General features: G+C 35.9%; 1 protein-coding gene and 1 pseudogene across 1 annotated transcript; both read left to right on the top strand.

Annotated features, from left to right (window-relative positions):
• Positions 1–9,027: 9,027 nt before the first annotated feature.
• On the top strand, positions 9,028–12,015 carry LOC113287640 (annotated as a pseudogene).
• Positions 12,016–12,673: 658 nt separating this feature from the next.
• On the top strand, positions 12,674–13,777 carry LOC113290824 (influenza virus NS1A-binding protein homolog B-like). Its single transcript, XM_026540418.1, has one exon. It carries the CDS (start codon positions 12,674–12,676, stop codon positions 13,775–13,777), a length of 1,104 nt encoding a protein of 367 aa, XP_026396203.1.
• Positions 13,778–15,303: the final 1,526 nt, after the last annotated feature.

Genomic DNA, 15,303 nt, shown 5'->3' with positions numbered 1-15,303 from the left:
CAAAGGAAATCTAGGTTATAGAGGACGACTCTAGATTAGTGATAAACATTTTTATGTCTGATTTATCTCGATTCTATATACTTATAGTGCTTATTTTTGTACTTGTTATGGTGTCTTATGTGTGTATAAGTGTTTTTGGGTAATAAATTTTTTTTAAAAAATTGGCTCGAAAAGTGATAACCACCCGAAAAATACTAATAGCGCGCGTTTGGATACAATTCTGCTTCTTCAAACGTGTATCCAAAAAAATCTCTCTTGTGTATCCAAACGTGTTATGAAGGCATCCCAGGACATGTGTTAAAAGGACCCCAGAAGCGGATATGGGGAGACCATCTTTCTTCTTAAATTCAAATTCTGTTTTTGGCGGGAAAAATGGCAACAACATAATAGATTTAGGGTTGGACGAGTTTTAGAGAGCCTAAATCGTTGATTTCTTTTGGCTTGACTTCTTAGGCTTAAACATACTTGGTACGGGTGCTGGATTGGATTAAAAGTGGCTGGATCATCAGATTTGGAGAAAACGGAGGAGAAAACTTTTCACGAGTTCTGTTTGGTTTATTTTTGGAGTTTTAGTGAGACTTAAGGGAAGATAAGCTTTCCTAAGATTCTTATCAATATAATAGAGGGTTTGGAATGATTTGTACAACTTAGAAACGTGTAGAAAAGAAATAAGAAAGTGGAAAAGTACGAAACTTTCTGCCGAAGAAAAAGAGAGATTTAATCAAGTTCTAGGGTAGATGTGGTGTATAAAAAGGGTTGTTCGAGTCCCATAAGTCATCACGCAAAGTTTGGGGAAGATCAGGAGAGCACAGGTAAGAAATTAATAGTTGCAGGAATTGTTTCTGCTGCTGCGAGGAGGAAGAACACGAAGAACATAACCTTCTCAAGACTGTCATTAATTCCGTGGTCTACTCTTCCATATTCACTATAACAGTGTTTGCAACATTTGTCTTTCCGTTTGCAAGACTTATTTAGGGTTTCCTCTGTAACACTCAATCTTTAACGTTTATACAACGTTGTAGATTCCCTGAGTTAAATATTTTTACCTCTTTTTATACACTTTTGAGATATAAACCATTTTTCTTTTTGAGCAAGTGATTAATATGAGGAGCTAAACCCCTTTGCTGAGGCGACGGAGGAAGCCACTGTTCCAATAAAAGTGGTATATTTCTATTTTAATTGAATTTTGCAATTTCTTTTGTGATTATTTGTTTTGATTAAAAAATTGATTTAAGGATTTTTACTAAGCAATTGTGATTTCCTTTGATAGAGCATGCTTAGCCTAGGGATTTTGACGTTCTATGCTTTCGATTTACAATTATTACTTTGAAATCTAGTTTTGAAACATATTAGAATCACTTTAAACATAAAGGATTGCATGAATATTGATTAGATTGAATCACTTTACAGCATAACCCCTACAAAATAATATCATCGAGATCGGTAAAATTTATTAATTTATTGCGATATTAAATTATTGATAAAATAATAATTATCAAATTATCAAAAAATTGTGTAATTCTGGATACCAAACGCTACAACAAAAATTCAACCTTTGTGACGCAAAGATTATATATGATCTTTCAAGATGCATTATCGTCGTCGATTCTATCACGGTCTTTTGGAGGGTTGTGAAGCAGTAGAACTAAATTCCGAGAAGACTAATATTTTAGACACGATGAACCTTGTCGTTTCTGAAATGCGAAGGTACCCAAATATACCTCAAGCTAAAAAATTTCTTACCTATAAGTCCTTTCTCCGAAAGTGATTGCCTATGGACTGAGTCGAGACAATACAACTAATCGGTTCACACTTCGTGTGATCGTCTATGGATACGGGATCGAGACAATACAACAACGAAGTATGTTACTTGATAAAAAGGTTCAGACTTAACCAAACACAATAGGATTCACTTATCAAGTAAATAGGAACTAACGTTTTTGTGATTTACTTTAATTCTAATAAAACAATTATAATGCGAAAATATAAAGTAAATAACACAACAAGATTTTGTTAACGAGGAAACCGCAAATGCAGAAAAACCCCGGGACCTTGTCAAGAATTGAGTACTCTCAGGATTAAGACGCTACAAAAAATTACACCTAACTTCGTATAGTTGAGACCAAGCACCTAAACCTATAGTTCACCTAGTTCCGTCTGTATTCCCATGCCTCCAACTTATAAATAAGTCACGTACTTGGAACAATTCCTTTGGTTCGCATTCCAAACAGTAAAGTAACAACAAATCTGTTTGGTATCAACTCTCTTCAACCAAGTGATATGAGTCGGACAAAGGCTCTTCTATTTTTCTTAATATAAACTCATTCTTCAGGTCCTTAGATCTATCTTTTGTTCAATTACTGAAGTAATCGTTTAGGATTAAGCCAATCAACATTATTAATCAAAAGAATTGTGTTGATGCCGATCTACTCAATTAATCAATCCAATCTATCACAAGGATAAACCGATTATTAATTGGATCCTCTTTTACCGAAACAAGTATTGTGCACACCAAAGATTATGAACCCACAAATCAGAAATCTTCAATATCTTCTTGGTCTTCAAATCTTCTTAGATATTCAATAATAACCTGCACACAATCACTTGAATCTCTTGTGATCAATCACGTACAGGACGGAGTCTATTAACAATGGATTATCACAAGATCGTCTTTAGAACTAACAACAGTCTAAAGATCCTTGTCGAAACTCTGAACTAGTTTGAGTGAATCTTATATCAGAAGAGAAGATTCTAAAGCATAAACAAACTAGGTGCAATCAAAGTTCAATCACCGTTAGTCAATCAAATCAATGAAAACAAAAGATAAACCGCAATTATCTAGTTTCCCACCAATGGTACGCGCTAGAGATTCTCAATACCAAAGAAGACTTTAAACTGAGAGGTCGTAAGAGATTTCGCCTAATTAGGTTACTCTCCTCTTAGAATAGGCGTCTACACCAGTAACAACACAACAAAGAGGTAACTTGTTATTACGAAGGATTAGTTTGCTAGGAATGCAAACTTTAGTATTTATAGACAAGGAAGTTTGGACACCAAGGAATCTCCAAAACCGAAAATATTCTCAAGATATTCATTAAAGCACAAATTCGGTTTCCATAATTCCTGGAAATGCTCTGTCCAATAAAAATGATCGAAATCTCTCGCAAAATCTCTAATTAGTAAATGCACATAACTAATTCTTATTTCCCTACAAAATAAAATTAATAACCTTAATTAAAAGATTCTTAACTTATTTATTTTTCGATCCTGGGATTCTCTTCCCTTAGCTATTAAGGAATAACTTTGAAAATTTAAAGAAATAAACATTCACAGCACGCGTTCAAAGTATGTCGACATCCTTACTTTGTAAGTTCCCTTTCACACTTACAACCTTGAAACCGATTTGCCACACTTCCAAACAAGTTAAGAATTGGTTCATCCGACTTTCAAGAACTATGTGATTGATCAAATAATATTCAATCACAATCATGGGTTTAACGGTTCTACCAAAACAAGTTTCGGTTCTACCTTCCATGTGAGTACTGTGCATAATCACACTAGATTTCCAAAATTCGGTTGACTAGGTACTCGGATCGGTTCCCCACATATATATGGTATCTAACTTATATGTGTTGCACATGTCCATAGGATCGGTTCCCCTTTGCCTAAAAACGTGTTTCACATGTTCATATGATCAATTCCCCTTTCTGCTATAAACCTTGCTGCACCTCATACAAGGATCGGTTCCCCTTTGTGATGTACTGCACCTCTTACTAGGATCGGTTCCCCTTTCCCATATTTGGTCAGACATAAAATCACAAACCCGATCATACCATTTCAGGTGATTACTTAAGATCTGTTTCACTAATAAAAGTCATACCAATACATAAGTCATGCCTTTGTGAATAGTTCTGCCAAGAACACAACAAGTCGTGAACGGTTATACTCAATCACACATATTGGTTGTTCATAAGATATGCAATGAATAACAAAACCAATAACGCCTAGCGATTTCCTTTTCGATTCACAAACAAGTTTATGGACGTACTTCCTTAGAACACATGTAAAACATTGTTCCCTAGGACGAAATCCTCACCTCATACCCATACATAATCACAATAGCAATCAAATGATTATGGCGATGTCTTATCTACAAAGTTTAATGGTTAAGCAATAAACTTCGTATTATATTCCTTAATACTATGTCTATCTATAGTTCAAATATGCTTCGCAATTTTGTTTTCAATATGCACGACTTGAAAGATACGTTAGGTAATGAAACAGTTCAAGTCAAATATCACTAACCTCAAGTGGAAGGATTATTGTTGTCGTTGTAGCTCCTTGATTCTTCACATCTTCAAGTCTTCGCAGTACTTGTAATGTCTCATATCCTAATACTTTCAAGCTAACCTATACGAAGTTGAATCTAGTACATAATCAAGCGACTCTTAACACGAGTTTTGATTCACTAAAATATGACAACCAAACTTGACATACCAACGCTTTGTGGGTGCAACCGAGCTATGCTCTAACAGTTTCAGCTTGGGAAATAGATGTTCTTTCAATGGATGATACTGCGTCATAGAATTCAATTGAAATGTTAGATATTGAAGCCACTACTGTAAAATTCAACCAAAGGATTGAATTATCGCAATGGAATGGAAGGTTGAACACCTTTGAACTACCCTCAAGAGAATGCTATTTTTGATTTTGAATGACTAGGAAATAATTGAGAGTATCATGAGAAACGTGAAAAGTGATGAAGTGGAAGCCGAAAACGAAATTTTACTTATAGAGCCACCTTCAAGTAAAGAAGCTATCGAGGTTGTGAATATATTTAATAGTTTTTTATTACATCATCAAATGACAACATCAAAAACTTTCCAATATTGAGAAAAATATATGATATTCAATGAGACATCAATTTCAAAAAAAATAACAGGTCATAATTGAACCAATCTTTACCAAATTAACATAAATGTAAAACTAAATTTATGTAAATCATAAAGTTATTAATTTATATATCGGGAGGGATCTATAGAAAGTTTATTTTTTTTTATTAATTTATAAATTTAGCGAATTATTAACTTAGCACGTTGTCCCCGGCTTGGGGGACCGGCAAAATTTATTAATTTATCGCGGATTAGTTTATGGGAGTTCTGTTGGTTAATGGTGGAATCATGAGTCTTAGTTCTTTTTATAAACTTGATACCAACTTTATTTTGAGTTTTCTAGTTTAATTATTATAATTTGAGTGTAAATCATCCTTCATAAGTATGAGAAAAGAATCACTTATTTACCACTTTCAAAACTACGTCACTTAGAAACTAAACACAAGATTGCGAGGGATTGAGAAATCCAGTTGCAAGAGTCTCTTAATTTATATATTTTCAACGCTCTAGGTAGCTAAGATAGCTTGAGATCCAAGCAAACACTTTCTCAGTTTAAATAAAATTCTTATTAGGAATTCATGTAAGTATTGGAGAAGTGTGCCTTGAAATTACATAGAAGAATATACACTATGATCCAGGGTTATGAAACTGTGCACAATGATGGTTCATAGTGGCTCAGTAGCATTTGAACTTATAAGCTTATAATGGTGTTCAATAACACTCAAGACCTAAAGTTTATTCACAAACACAAGTTGATTAATTTAGTGACTAAAGTTGTCTTTGAAGTGTATATGAGAATCATAGCAAAGTCGAACATAAATACAGAAAATAGTTTATGACTTCCGCTAATAATGGAACTGGAGAGTTTTGTAAACCTCTGACAGTTCGTGAAGTCAGGCCACAACAAACCTCGGTAGTTCGTGAAATTCAGATGTTAGGAGTTTGCAAATTAGGTTTGTGAACCTACCAAATACCCTAACTAAGATGTAAAGGGTTTGCCAACCTCTACAATCTACGAAATTCACATCGACTTTGGTAAAACATACAAGTATATATACTTATCGCCAAGTAGTTCTTTTTATCACATAATTAATTTGAAATATACCTAATAGACATATATCGTATGCACTGTTGCTCGGGAAATTTCCAAATAACCAACTTGGAAAAAAAAGTTTGTGAACAATATATTGTTCTAACTAAGATTGATAAGGATCTAGAACGTCTATTTCCTGAATCATATTTCGAGAGTTTAACCAAGACAAGCTTGAACTCAAAAATATTTCTTTGAGCTATTATATCTACTAAAATCATACGACATAATCTCATAAGATAGAATGGTAACTACTGTGAGTAAATAGAATAGGCCAGTCTTCACATACCTCTTTGCTGGTGAAGTTATCGCAAATGTCTTCATTTGTTCTTCAGTTTTGAATCTTCGAGGTTATTCGGTGAGGTCTAATACTCAACTACTATACTCTAATCCTAATTCGAGACTTGACTTTAGTAGACCAAAAATCAAGATATAGTTTTTATACATCTAACATTGACAACAAGCTTGAGATAACAAAATTTGCGAGTTCTACCGAGATATGCTCTAAAACATGTGCTCTTATGTCCCTCTTTAAACTCCCTAATCTTTGCCGCTTGCATAGTGATCCTGGATTCAGCTAGCTTCCATTGTTGGCGTTGTAATGCATTTGTTCATTGTATAAGTAGAGCTTGGGGTACACTGTTGTGATTCCTCTGATAAATTCAACTCGCCTACAGTTGTTTCCAAATCTTTAAATTGATTGTTTGTACCTCCAAAAGTAGTAACTATTCCAATACTTCAAGAAGAACTCAAGTATTGACGTTTTTTTACAAAAATATTACTTGGACTGTGGTAAACTCTTAACAAATTCCACCATGTCACTCTACTGAAGTATCATAGAGTACAAGAGTCTTTCGTAATAAAATGCACAGACGTTAACTGTAGTCAGGAAATATAGATATTTTATAAAACTATGCTATAAAAATCTTTACTGCATAATACTGAATAGTCAAGTACAAAATAGCCATTTCTTAAGAAATAGTATTAGTTAAATTCTAAATTGATGGATGACATAAGTAAACTAATTAGCGGATACAACTGTAAGTACCTCTCTACATTTGATAAACATCCTAATTCATCTCCAAACCTAGCGGGTGCAGTTATTCGATGGCACCCGCACCCGTTCCGCTAATTATGGAATATTTAAAACTTGCTCATGTGTCGGATTGGGGGTCCACCATCCTTACATGCGAGTTCCATCGAGCTATACAGATGCTTCCTTTACAAAACCGATGGCTCATTCGTGGCCCAATACTCAAAAAGGTACTGCTATTCTCTTTTTTTCTTTTTGCTTTCTGAAAGTGCTGACGAAAAGTTTGGCTGGTAATTGAACACGAAAATGAAGAACACTAACTTCGCCCCATGTTTTGCTCGAATCATCCGAATTTAAATTCTGCAGTTAGCCGAACCTAACTATGTTTTTAGAATACAGCCGAACTACTCATTGTTCTTCACATATGAAGAATACCCTGAAGTTCGGCTAATACAAGAAAAATGACTGAAGGAAAGAAAAATGATTTTTCTTTTCAGAAAAGAGTAAGAACAAAGACATTTTCGTCATTAAGCAAAATATACAGATAAGGGGACTTAAGGATTACTATCTAATGACCATTTTTTTTTATCATTATTTAATATGCCCAAAAATTTTTATTCCATGCTCTAAAACACAGTTCTTACAAGAGCAGTGATAGGTTGACCGCAAGTTTACACCGCGGAATGTACCGAGAGGAAGTGAAGGTAGAGATGTAAGCGCTCTAAACATGGGGACGGTGAATTGGCAAAATTTTAAAAAGTGGATCCCACCTTCTCCTCACACAGTGTAAACTGCGGTATTTCCACACGGTGTGTTTATCATTTTCGTTCTTAGGCCGGTTCCTACGAAGACTAGCTAATCAAGAGAAATACCATGCCAGGTGGAGTGGCAAATGGTTTCCGCCACTACGATAAAACCCGTGCACCGATCGAGTTTAGATCGAGTGGTTGAAAGTCGACCGCTGAGTACTACTTTTTAGTAAATAGAACATTAAAGTAACTACAGTTTATCTGATATAACATTATATATTATAAAATATATTAATAAAATAATAAAAGTTACAAATATTTTGTTTTTGTTGTCCCTAGGGCTGCACAACGGGTAGAGTGGGTAGGATATGGCGTATACCCGCCACCCTACCCGTTTACTGGCGGTTAAGAAAATCTTTACCCACCACCCTACCCGCCAAATAATGGATAGGGTAGGATACGGTTAAAAAATTGGCGGGTAGGGTAGGATTGGCGGGTATGAGTAGGGTATGTGCACCTCTAGGTAGGGTGGGTAGGATATGGCCTACACCCGCCACCCTACCCGTTTACTGGCGGTTAAGAAAATCTTTACCCGCCACCCTACCCGCCAAATAGTGGATAGGGTAGGATACGGTTAAAAAACTGGTGGGTAGGGTAGGGTTGGCGGGTATGGGTAGGGTATGTGCACCCCTAGTTGTCCCCACCAAATAAAATATTTTTATAAAATAATACAGAAAACGGTTGATTATTTATAGGAGTGAGATTTTATTAATTAAATAACCAAAAATGTTACTGAGCGACACACACTCAGACCGCTAGCGATGTACATTAGGTCGCCCGGTCAACCCTAGATCGCGCGGTTGAAACTCCACCGCTCGGTGGAGATTAAATCTGGAATGGCTAAGTAACAAATTTGTCATTTAACCAGACCAATTTACCACTTTGCCACATCCGTAATGGATGCTTAAATGGCAAATATAGGACTTTGCCATGCCCATAGCAAGGGGTCTTACGAATGCTACAAAAGCTTCTTTGTAAAACCGATGGGCCATTCGAGGCACAATACTCAAAAGGTATCTGCCACGTTCACGTTTTACAGTTGGAAAAGCCGTTAACAGATCAGATAGCCAAGAAAGAATGAAGATTTCTACCAGACATCCACCGTAGGATAGAGTATAAAATACTATCCACGTGCTTGATTAAGAGGCGTTGATCTTTCTACTTTTAAATACTATCAAAGTTCGTCAACTGCGAATAGAACCAGCGAGAGACACCAGAGGGAGAGGGAGAGGGAGAGAGAGAGAGATTAGAGACGAACTCCGACCACTGTTGATCAGAAACCAGCATAAACTGTCGGGATATCAAAAAACGGTATGACCCCGGGTATATCCATTCTGAACATTATCAGCTCTTATCGACCTTCTACAGGATTTTTTTCTTTTCTCTTTTTCGCAAGTTTCTTTTTACATGTCAGTCTCGAAATGTATTGAATCCAGTTCTAGGGTTTCGGTTTAAAAGTTTAATTTTCTCTTGTTTTTATTCATCTGTATAGTCAACATAGTTTGATATCATAGTAATTTAAGGATTATTTTAATTGCGAGTTGGATATTGGTTTCGTTTTCAGTGGGAATCTGAAGACTGTGGGTTTGGATTTTGATGGGTTTGAATGAGGTGAGCTGAATGTCATCATTCGCCTGGACTCAAATACGTACTCGAGCATTGATTGAAAGAATGGTGATTGTTATAATCTTTGTTTTCTTTTTAATTTGGTCGATTTAATTCTAGTGATGATTCTGAAAACTGAAAATAAAATAAAACCTGATAGGAATTCTTGTTTGTTTTACTCCGTAGTTCTTTTGGTAATAGTACCGTATTGAGTTGTTTAATTGCAAGTAGTGAATGTTGTGTTAAGAAACGATGTTTTATGCAGTCGACATCAAAGAAAGTGATAACAAGGGTGGACTGGGAGAAAAAGCTCAATGATGTAAAGATTAGGAAAGAAGATATGAATAAGCTGGTTATGAATTTTCTTGTAACTGAAGGTTTTGTTGAAGCTGCAGAAAAATTTAAAATGGAGTCAGGAACTGAACGTATCCTTTCGAATGGGTCTTTTACTCTTTCTTTATTTTGTTTCCTTTTCGCTGATCAGAAAACGGGTTTTATTGTGGTTTGCTGTTAATCTGTGGTTTTCCTCTTTTACAATTGCTGTTCGTCTATGTTATTCTTATCCGGAAATAGCAGACATAGATCTTGCAACAATAACAGATCGTGAAGGCGGTGCAATGTGGAAATGTTGATGATGCAATTGAGAAAGTTAATGATTTGAATCCCGAGGTATGATCATCTTGTGCATACATTTATCGGTTGTTCATATGGTGTTATTAACATTCTTATGTCTTTACTGTTTGTTATATATTATATAACATAAATGGATTACAACAGGCTCTTAGCTTATGGAGCTGCTGGTAATAGTGTATACAGCAACAAAACTACTGTTGGTACTTTGAGGATGCTCCTCGCTTTGTGCAAAGCTTCTCTTTACCTTTGTTGCTAGTTGATTTCTATTCTTATAACATTATGGGTTCTTCTTTTTTTATTCGTTATGCTCTCTACTATATAGACCTTATTTTTGTAAAGTAACCTCATAGAATATAGGAAGCTTGATGATATATCAAAAAGCATTGTGGTTATGTTTGAATTTGGAGTTTAGCTATTCTCTGTGAACTCCATGTCAAGTTGATTCTATTTGTAAAAGAGCTAGTAAGTAGCTGTACTACACATTGATGAGGCTGTTTTTGTAAGTTTCTTAAAGTTGGTTCATAGTCATGTGTGAACATGGGCACCATTGGCCATTTTATGTGCTATTATGATTGCTTGATTTGTAGAAGCAGCATTCAGAAAACTGCAAAACCGACGATTCCCCGTACACAGAAAATTTTGCTATCATTTTTTTACGGACATGATGGATCTCTTTGCAGATACTAGATACAAATCCACAACTATTTTTTCATCTTCAACAACAAAGGCTGATAAAACTGATTCGCAATGGAAAAGTTGAAGAAGCTCTTGAATTTGCTCAAGAAGAGCTTGCACCAAGAGGAGAAGAAAATGTAATTCCTTAGCCACCTACTTTTGCAGCATGACTGCATCAGCGTTCCTGTTTATTGAATTGGTTAAGCCTTTTCTCATGTCATTTATATCCTTGTCTGTGTTCCTGCTATCTATAGCAAACCTTTTTGGAAGAGCTGGAGAGGACAGTAGCACTATTGGCGTTCGAAGACTTCTCAAATTGTCCTGTTGGAGAGCTTCTGGACATATCCCAACGTCTGAAAACAGCAAGTGAGGTGAATGCTGCCATCCTCACCAGCCAGAGTCATGAAAAGGGTTAGTAGATTCCAACTGCATTGTGTCTGTACATATATTAGGACAGATTTATTAAGGATAATCATAAGTCATAAGTCTAGACCGCGGAATTTTGAAAATTCAGCCATTACCATGATTTGTGCTGTTACTGATGAAATACCATGTCCAAGGAAGCGTGTCTTATCCTGGTGCTAGACGTACACATTTTCAGTATAAACACCATATGAAATTAAATGACAGAATGGAAAAGTAAAACTGAAAGTACTCAGCATTTTTGGAACAATAAACTGGTTGAAGGTAGTGATTGGAGGTTATACAAATTTCAATCTACATAGTGCTCAAGCCGGGAGGATCATACCAATATAAACTGTTCAAGCCGGGAGGATCATACCAATATATTTCCTGTCCAACGTATAATCTTTAAAACATGCCTGTTTTGTGACACTGGATTAATCTTATTTTTGTGATGACTATAAGAAATATCTACCGAACTGCCCTTTTATCTAAGTCTAGTATCAACCATTTCTCTTATGCTAAACATTACAAGAAATCGCAAAATGACAGATCCCAAGCTACCAAGCCTGTTAAAGATGCTTATTTGGGCTCAGAACCAACTCGATGAGAAATCTACATATCCACGAATCAACAACTTGGTTACAGCCGTTCTAGAAGACCCTGCCGTTCTAGAAATATTGAACCACGCAACTCGTTAGACAGCATTGAAATACTTCGGTGAAAAGCACTTCTGAATGGCTGACTCTGGCAAAAAGATTCTTTCTCCGATCTTTTTGGGCCTTTTCATATTGTCCACATGTTTATTCATGATCTCGTTGGCATAGTGCAAAACCTTGTTTTGTCCATATTCTTGCATCAGATATACTTGGCATAGTGCAAAATATAACGACAAGGTTGTATCTTCGTGCAGAGTGCTTTGGGGTGATGGTCTCACATGCCTTATGCAAGGAGTGGTTGTAGCCGGTGTTGACAATTTGAGATTTACCAGCCAGCGGATTAACAGGGTAGCGTTAACAATGTTGCCTGCCATGAAAAGTATAGTGAAAAAGAATTTATAGAATGCAAAACTTTAGCTTGTTTACCCAAGTAGTAAGTGAAGAGACGAGCATCAGATACATATTTGTCTAGTGAAATGAAAGGTACCAAGGAAAACAAGTTAGTTGGTGGTGTTGCAACAATAGATTCTCATACATTGTTTTTCTCCACTTATTTTATTTTTTCCCTTAAAGTTACCATGAGACATCCTTTTGCTAACACCAGAAATAAAAAATAGTACAAGAGACAAAAATCCAAAGATTTCCGAATCGAGAAGGTGGAAAAAACTATAGGTTCCATTTTGAAAATCCTTGGTAGTATCTTACGTTGAGATCCTCAGTCCTTGGATATGCTGAAAAACAAATTCTCTGCATTGTTTTCTCCGTTACTCATGTCTTATATAAATGATTGAAGTTAAGTTTTACAATTCCGTTTGCTGGTACTCATGCATAATACCACTACCTCTCACACCGAAACAAAACACTCTTCTCCATTGATGGGGTCGCTTCCTTCACCACCGTCACCACGAGCACCAGCCTCTGAGAATTCAGGTAACAATTACAAATTGTGGGGGTCATTTTACTCACCAAATACAAGCATGCCTAATTGGATTGCATATTACGAGCCATCAACCAACACATGGTCCCAGGTCAGATTAATCCCAGGTCTTGAAGAGAACCAGGTTCTCAAAGGATTTGCTATGGTCTCGATTGGTTATTATATTTTCATTATTGGTGGCCGGCTCTGTAAGTATGGTGCTCTTCATGATTCTGAAGATGTTGAGGAAATCAATATCAAAGTTCTCTCGACTATACACCGTTACGATACGCTCAATCACATATGGTCAACATGCGCACCTCTTGGCACTCCACGGTTTGACTTTGCTTGCACTGTTTGTGACAACAAGATATACGTAGCAGGCGGACAAAGTACTTCGGGTTGTGCCAGAGGAATTCCGTCTGCAGAAATGTACGACCCTGATGTTGATCTCTGGACTCTTTTGCCTAAAATGAGTACCTTAAGATACAAATCAGCGGGTGTCACTTGGCAACGGAAGATCCATGTAGTTGGAGGGTTTGCTGAGAAGGAAGACTGTTGTCAGCCAGTATTATACACCATGCTGCGCAGCTCTGCAGAAGTATTTGATCCATGTCGAGGTGAATGGGACCTTGCCGAGGGAATGTGGAAACTTGACATCCCACCTAACCAAATTGTAGCCGTGGATGGCAAACTATTTAGCTCGGGGGACTGCTTAAACACATGGAAGGGTCATATAGAAATCTACGACGGGGATCTTAAAATCTGGAACATAATGAATGGATCTAAGGTGCAGAATCTCTCCTCCTTAATCTCCACGTGGGTTGAAAATAAGTATCCGATTGAGTTACGTTACCTTAGAATGGCTACAGTTGGCACACATCTATACTTTGTAGCCGGATATTGCAATACCGGGGAGGTCTGTGGGTTATTCTCAGTTGTCCATTCATTTGACACTTCACTTGGGGCCGATCCATCGTGGAACAGCTCGGAACCAATCAAAGAAGAGGCAGAAAACCTAATGTGTTGCCATACTTGTGTTGTTCAGGTCCCGAAAATCTAAACCTACGAACCAATAAGTCTGAAGTCTGATATTATAAGAAAAATCAAAAGAGAAGCAATAGCGCAATAACCACTAGTATACATGTTCTATAGACTTTTGTGAAAAAGATGGTGATGGAGTTTGTTTTCTTGGTTGGAGAAAATCGTAAGGAAATAGAAATTTTCATCTATGTTATTAAACCAGATTTATTACTTTTCTAAATCCCAATATAAATGAACTAAAGACATTGTATTATTAGTAAAATTCATTTTTATTACGGAGAACAGAAGCGGGGCTTTATTAACAAAATAAGTTTGCTTATTACAGATATTTAAAGAACTCAGTAATCAACATTAACTGACGCTAATTATATACACTATAAAGCAAGGTTCGAAAAACGGGTCACGGCCCAGGTCACAGGTACTAGGCGTGACCGTTATAACGTGTTTTGACGGGTGTGAGCACGTTTTGGGTCAAAAACGCGTTATATAGGAATAAAACGCGTTTTTTTGACGTTTTTTTTAAAATAACGGGTGTGATAACGGTTAAATAAGAAAAATAAATAATTTGTGATCTGAATTTCCTATGTAACGGTAATTACAGCTGTGAAAACGGTTACAACGGGTCTAAATAATGTTGTTACTACGTTTTTTCATTTTTTTTGGTTTAATTTATTTATTTGATTTTTTATTTATTTGTTTATGGGTTTTTAACATACAAATTTATGGATATCTAGTAAAATTCACAACCCTAAGTCTATGACTTATAACAATGCATTGTAGTTATCGTCTACCGACAATATTTATACACGCATACTATCACTATCCACTTGATATGTTCAAGTTGTCACTCGAATAGTTCAATGCATTCCCCAATATTTCAATATGCATATTCGGATTCAAAAGCAGTCAAAACTTTGTTGTCAAATAATACTCCTAGGTTCTTAGCTACTTGCTACAAGACTAACCAACAAGGAATGCAACAGGAAGAGAGTCAGAGACTAGCTAGAGAAAAAGAGAGTGAGAGAGTGAAGTCAGGGAGTCGATTTATCTTTTTCTTTTGCATTTGGAGGTGTGTACAGTATATGCTACATGTGGTCTGTACTTTAGAGTTCAGACTCAAAAGTTAAAGAAATAAAACAAAAACAAAAAAAAGTAAAAAGAGTAGTTGGTTTCATGATCAAAGACATAGCTAGCCTGTGCTTATATACGCATGCAACGAGATTCCAAATGTTTCAAGAATATTTCGATTTGCTAGCTATTATGTCTTCTTGCGCAAAGGAATGCTTTAAAAGGACAAGAAGAGAATTGAAATGAAATGAAATCAATACCTCTGGTTCTCTGGTTCTTGCTCAAAGGAATGCTTTACATTTTGAATTTCTCAAATACAAGTTTAAGAGGTAATATTAATTATTTTTTGTAGATTTTTCATTCAATTAGAGATATAATTTATTAATACGTTATTAATTTATTTATTATCATTTTTTTTTTCATGATGTTAGAGTAGTGAATATAGATGTTTGAGAAATATCGATATTTTTTTCTTTC

This window comes from Papaver somniferum, chromosome 6 (genome assembly GCF_003573695.1).
Source record: "Papaver somniferum cultivar HN1 chromosome 6, ASM357369v1, whole genome shotgun sequence".
Classification (NCBI taxonomy): Eukaryota; Viridiplantae; Streptophyta; class Magnoliopsida; order Ranunculales; family Papaveraceae; genus Papaver; species Papaver somniferum.
This window is presented reverse-complemented; position numbering and strand designations above follow the sequence as displayed.

Excerpts from the sequence above, each read along its gene's own strand:
- LOC113290824 (XM_026540418.1), top strand. The coding sequence starts at position 12,674 with ATGGGGTCGCTTCCTTCACCACCGTCACCACGAGCACCAGCCTCTGAG.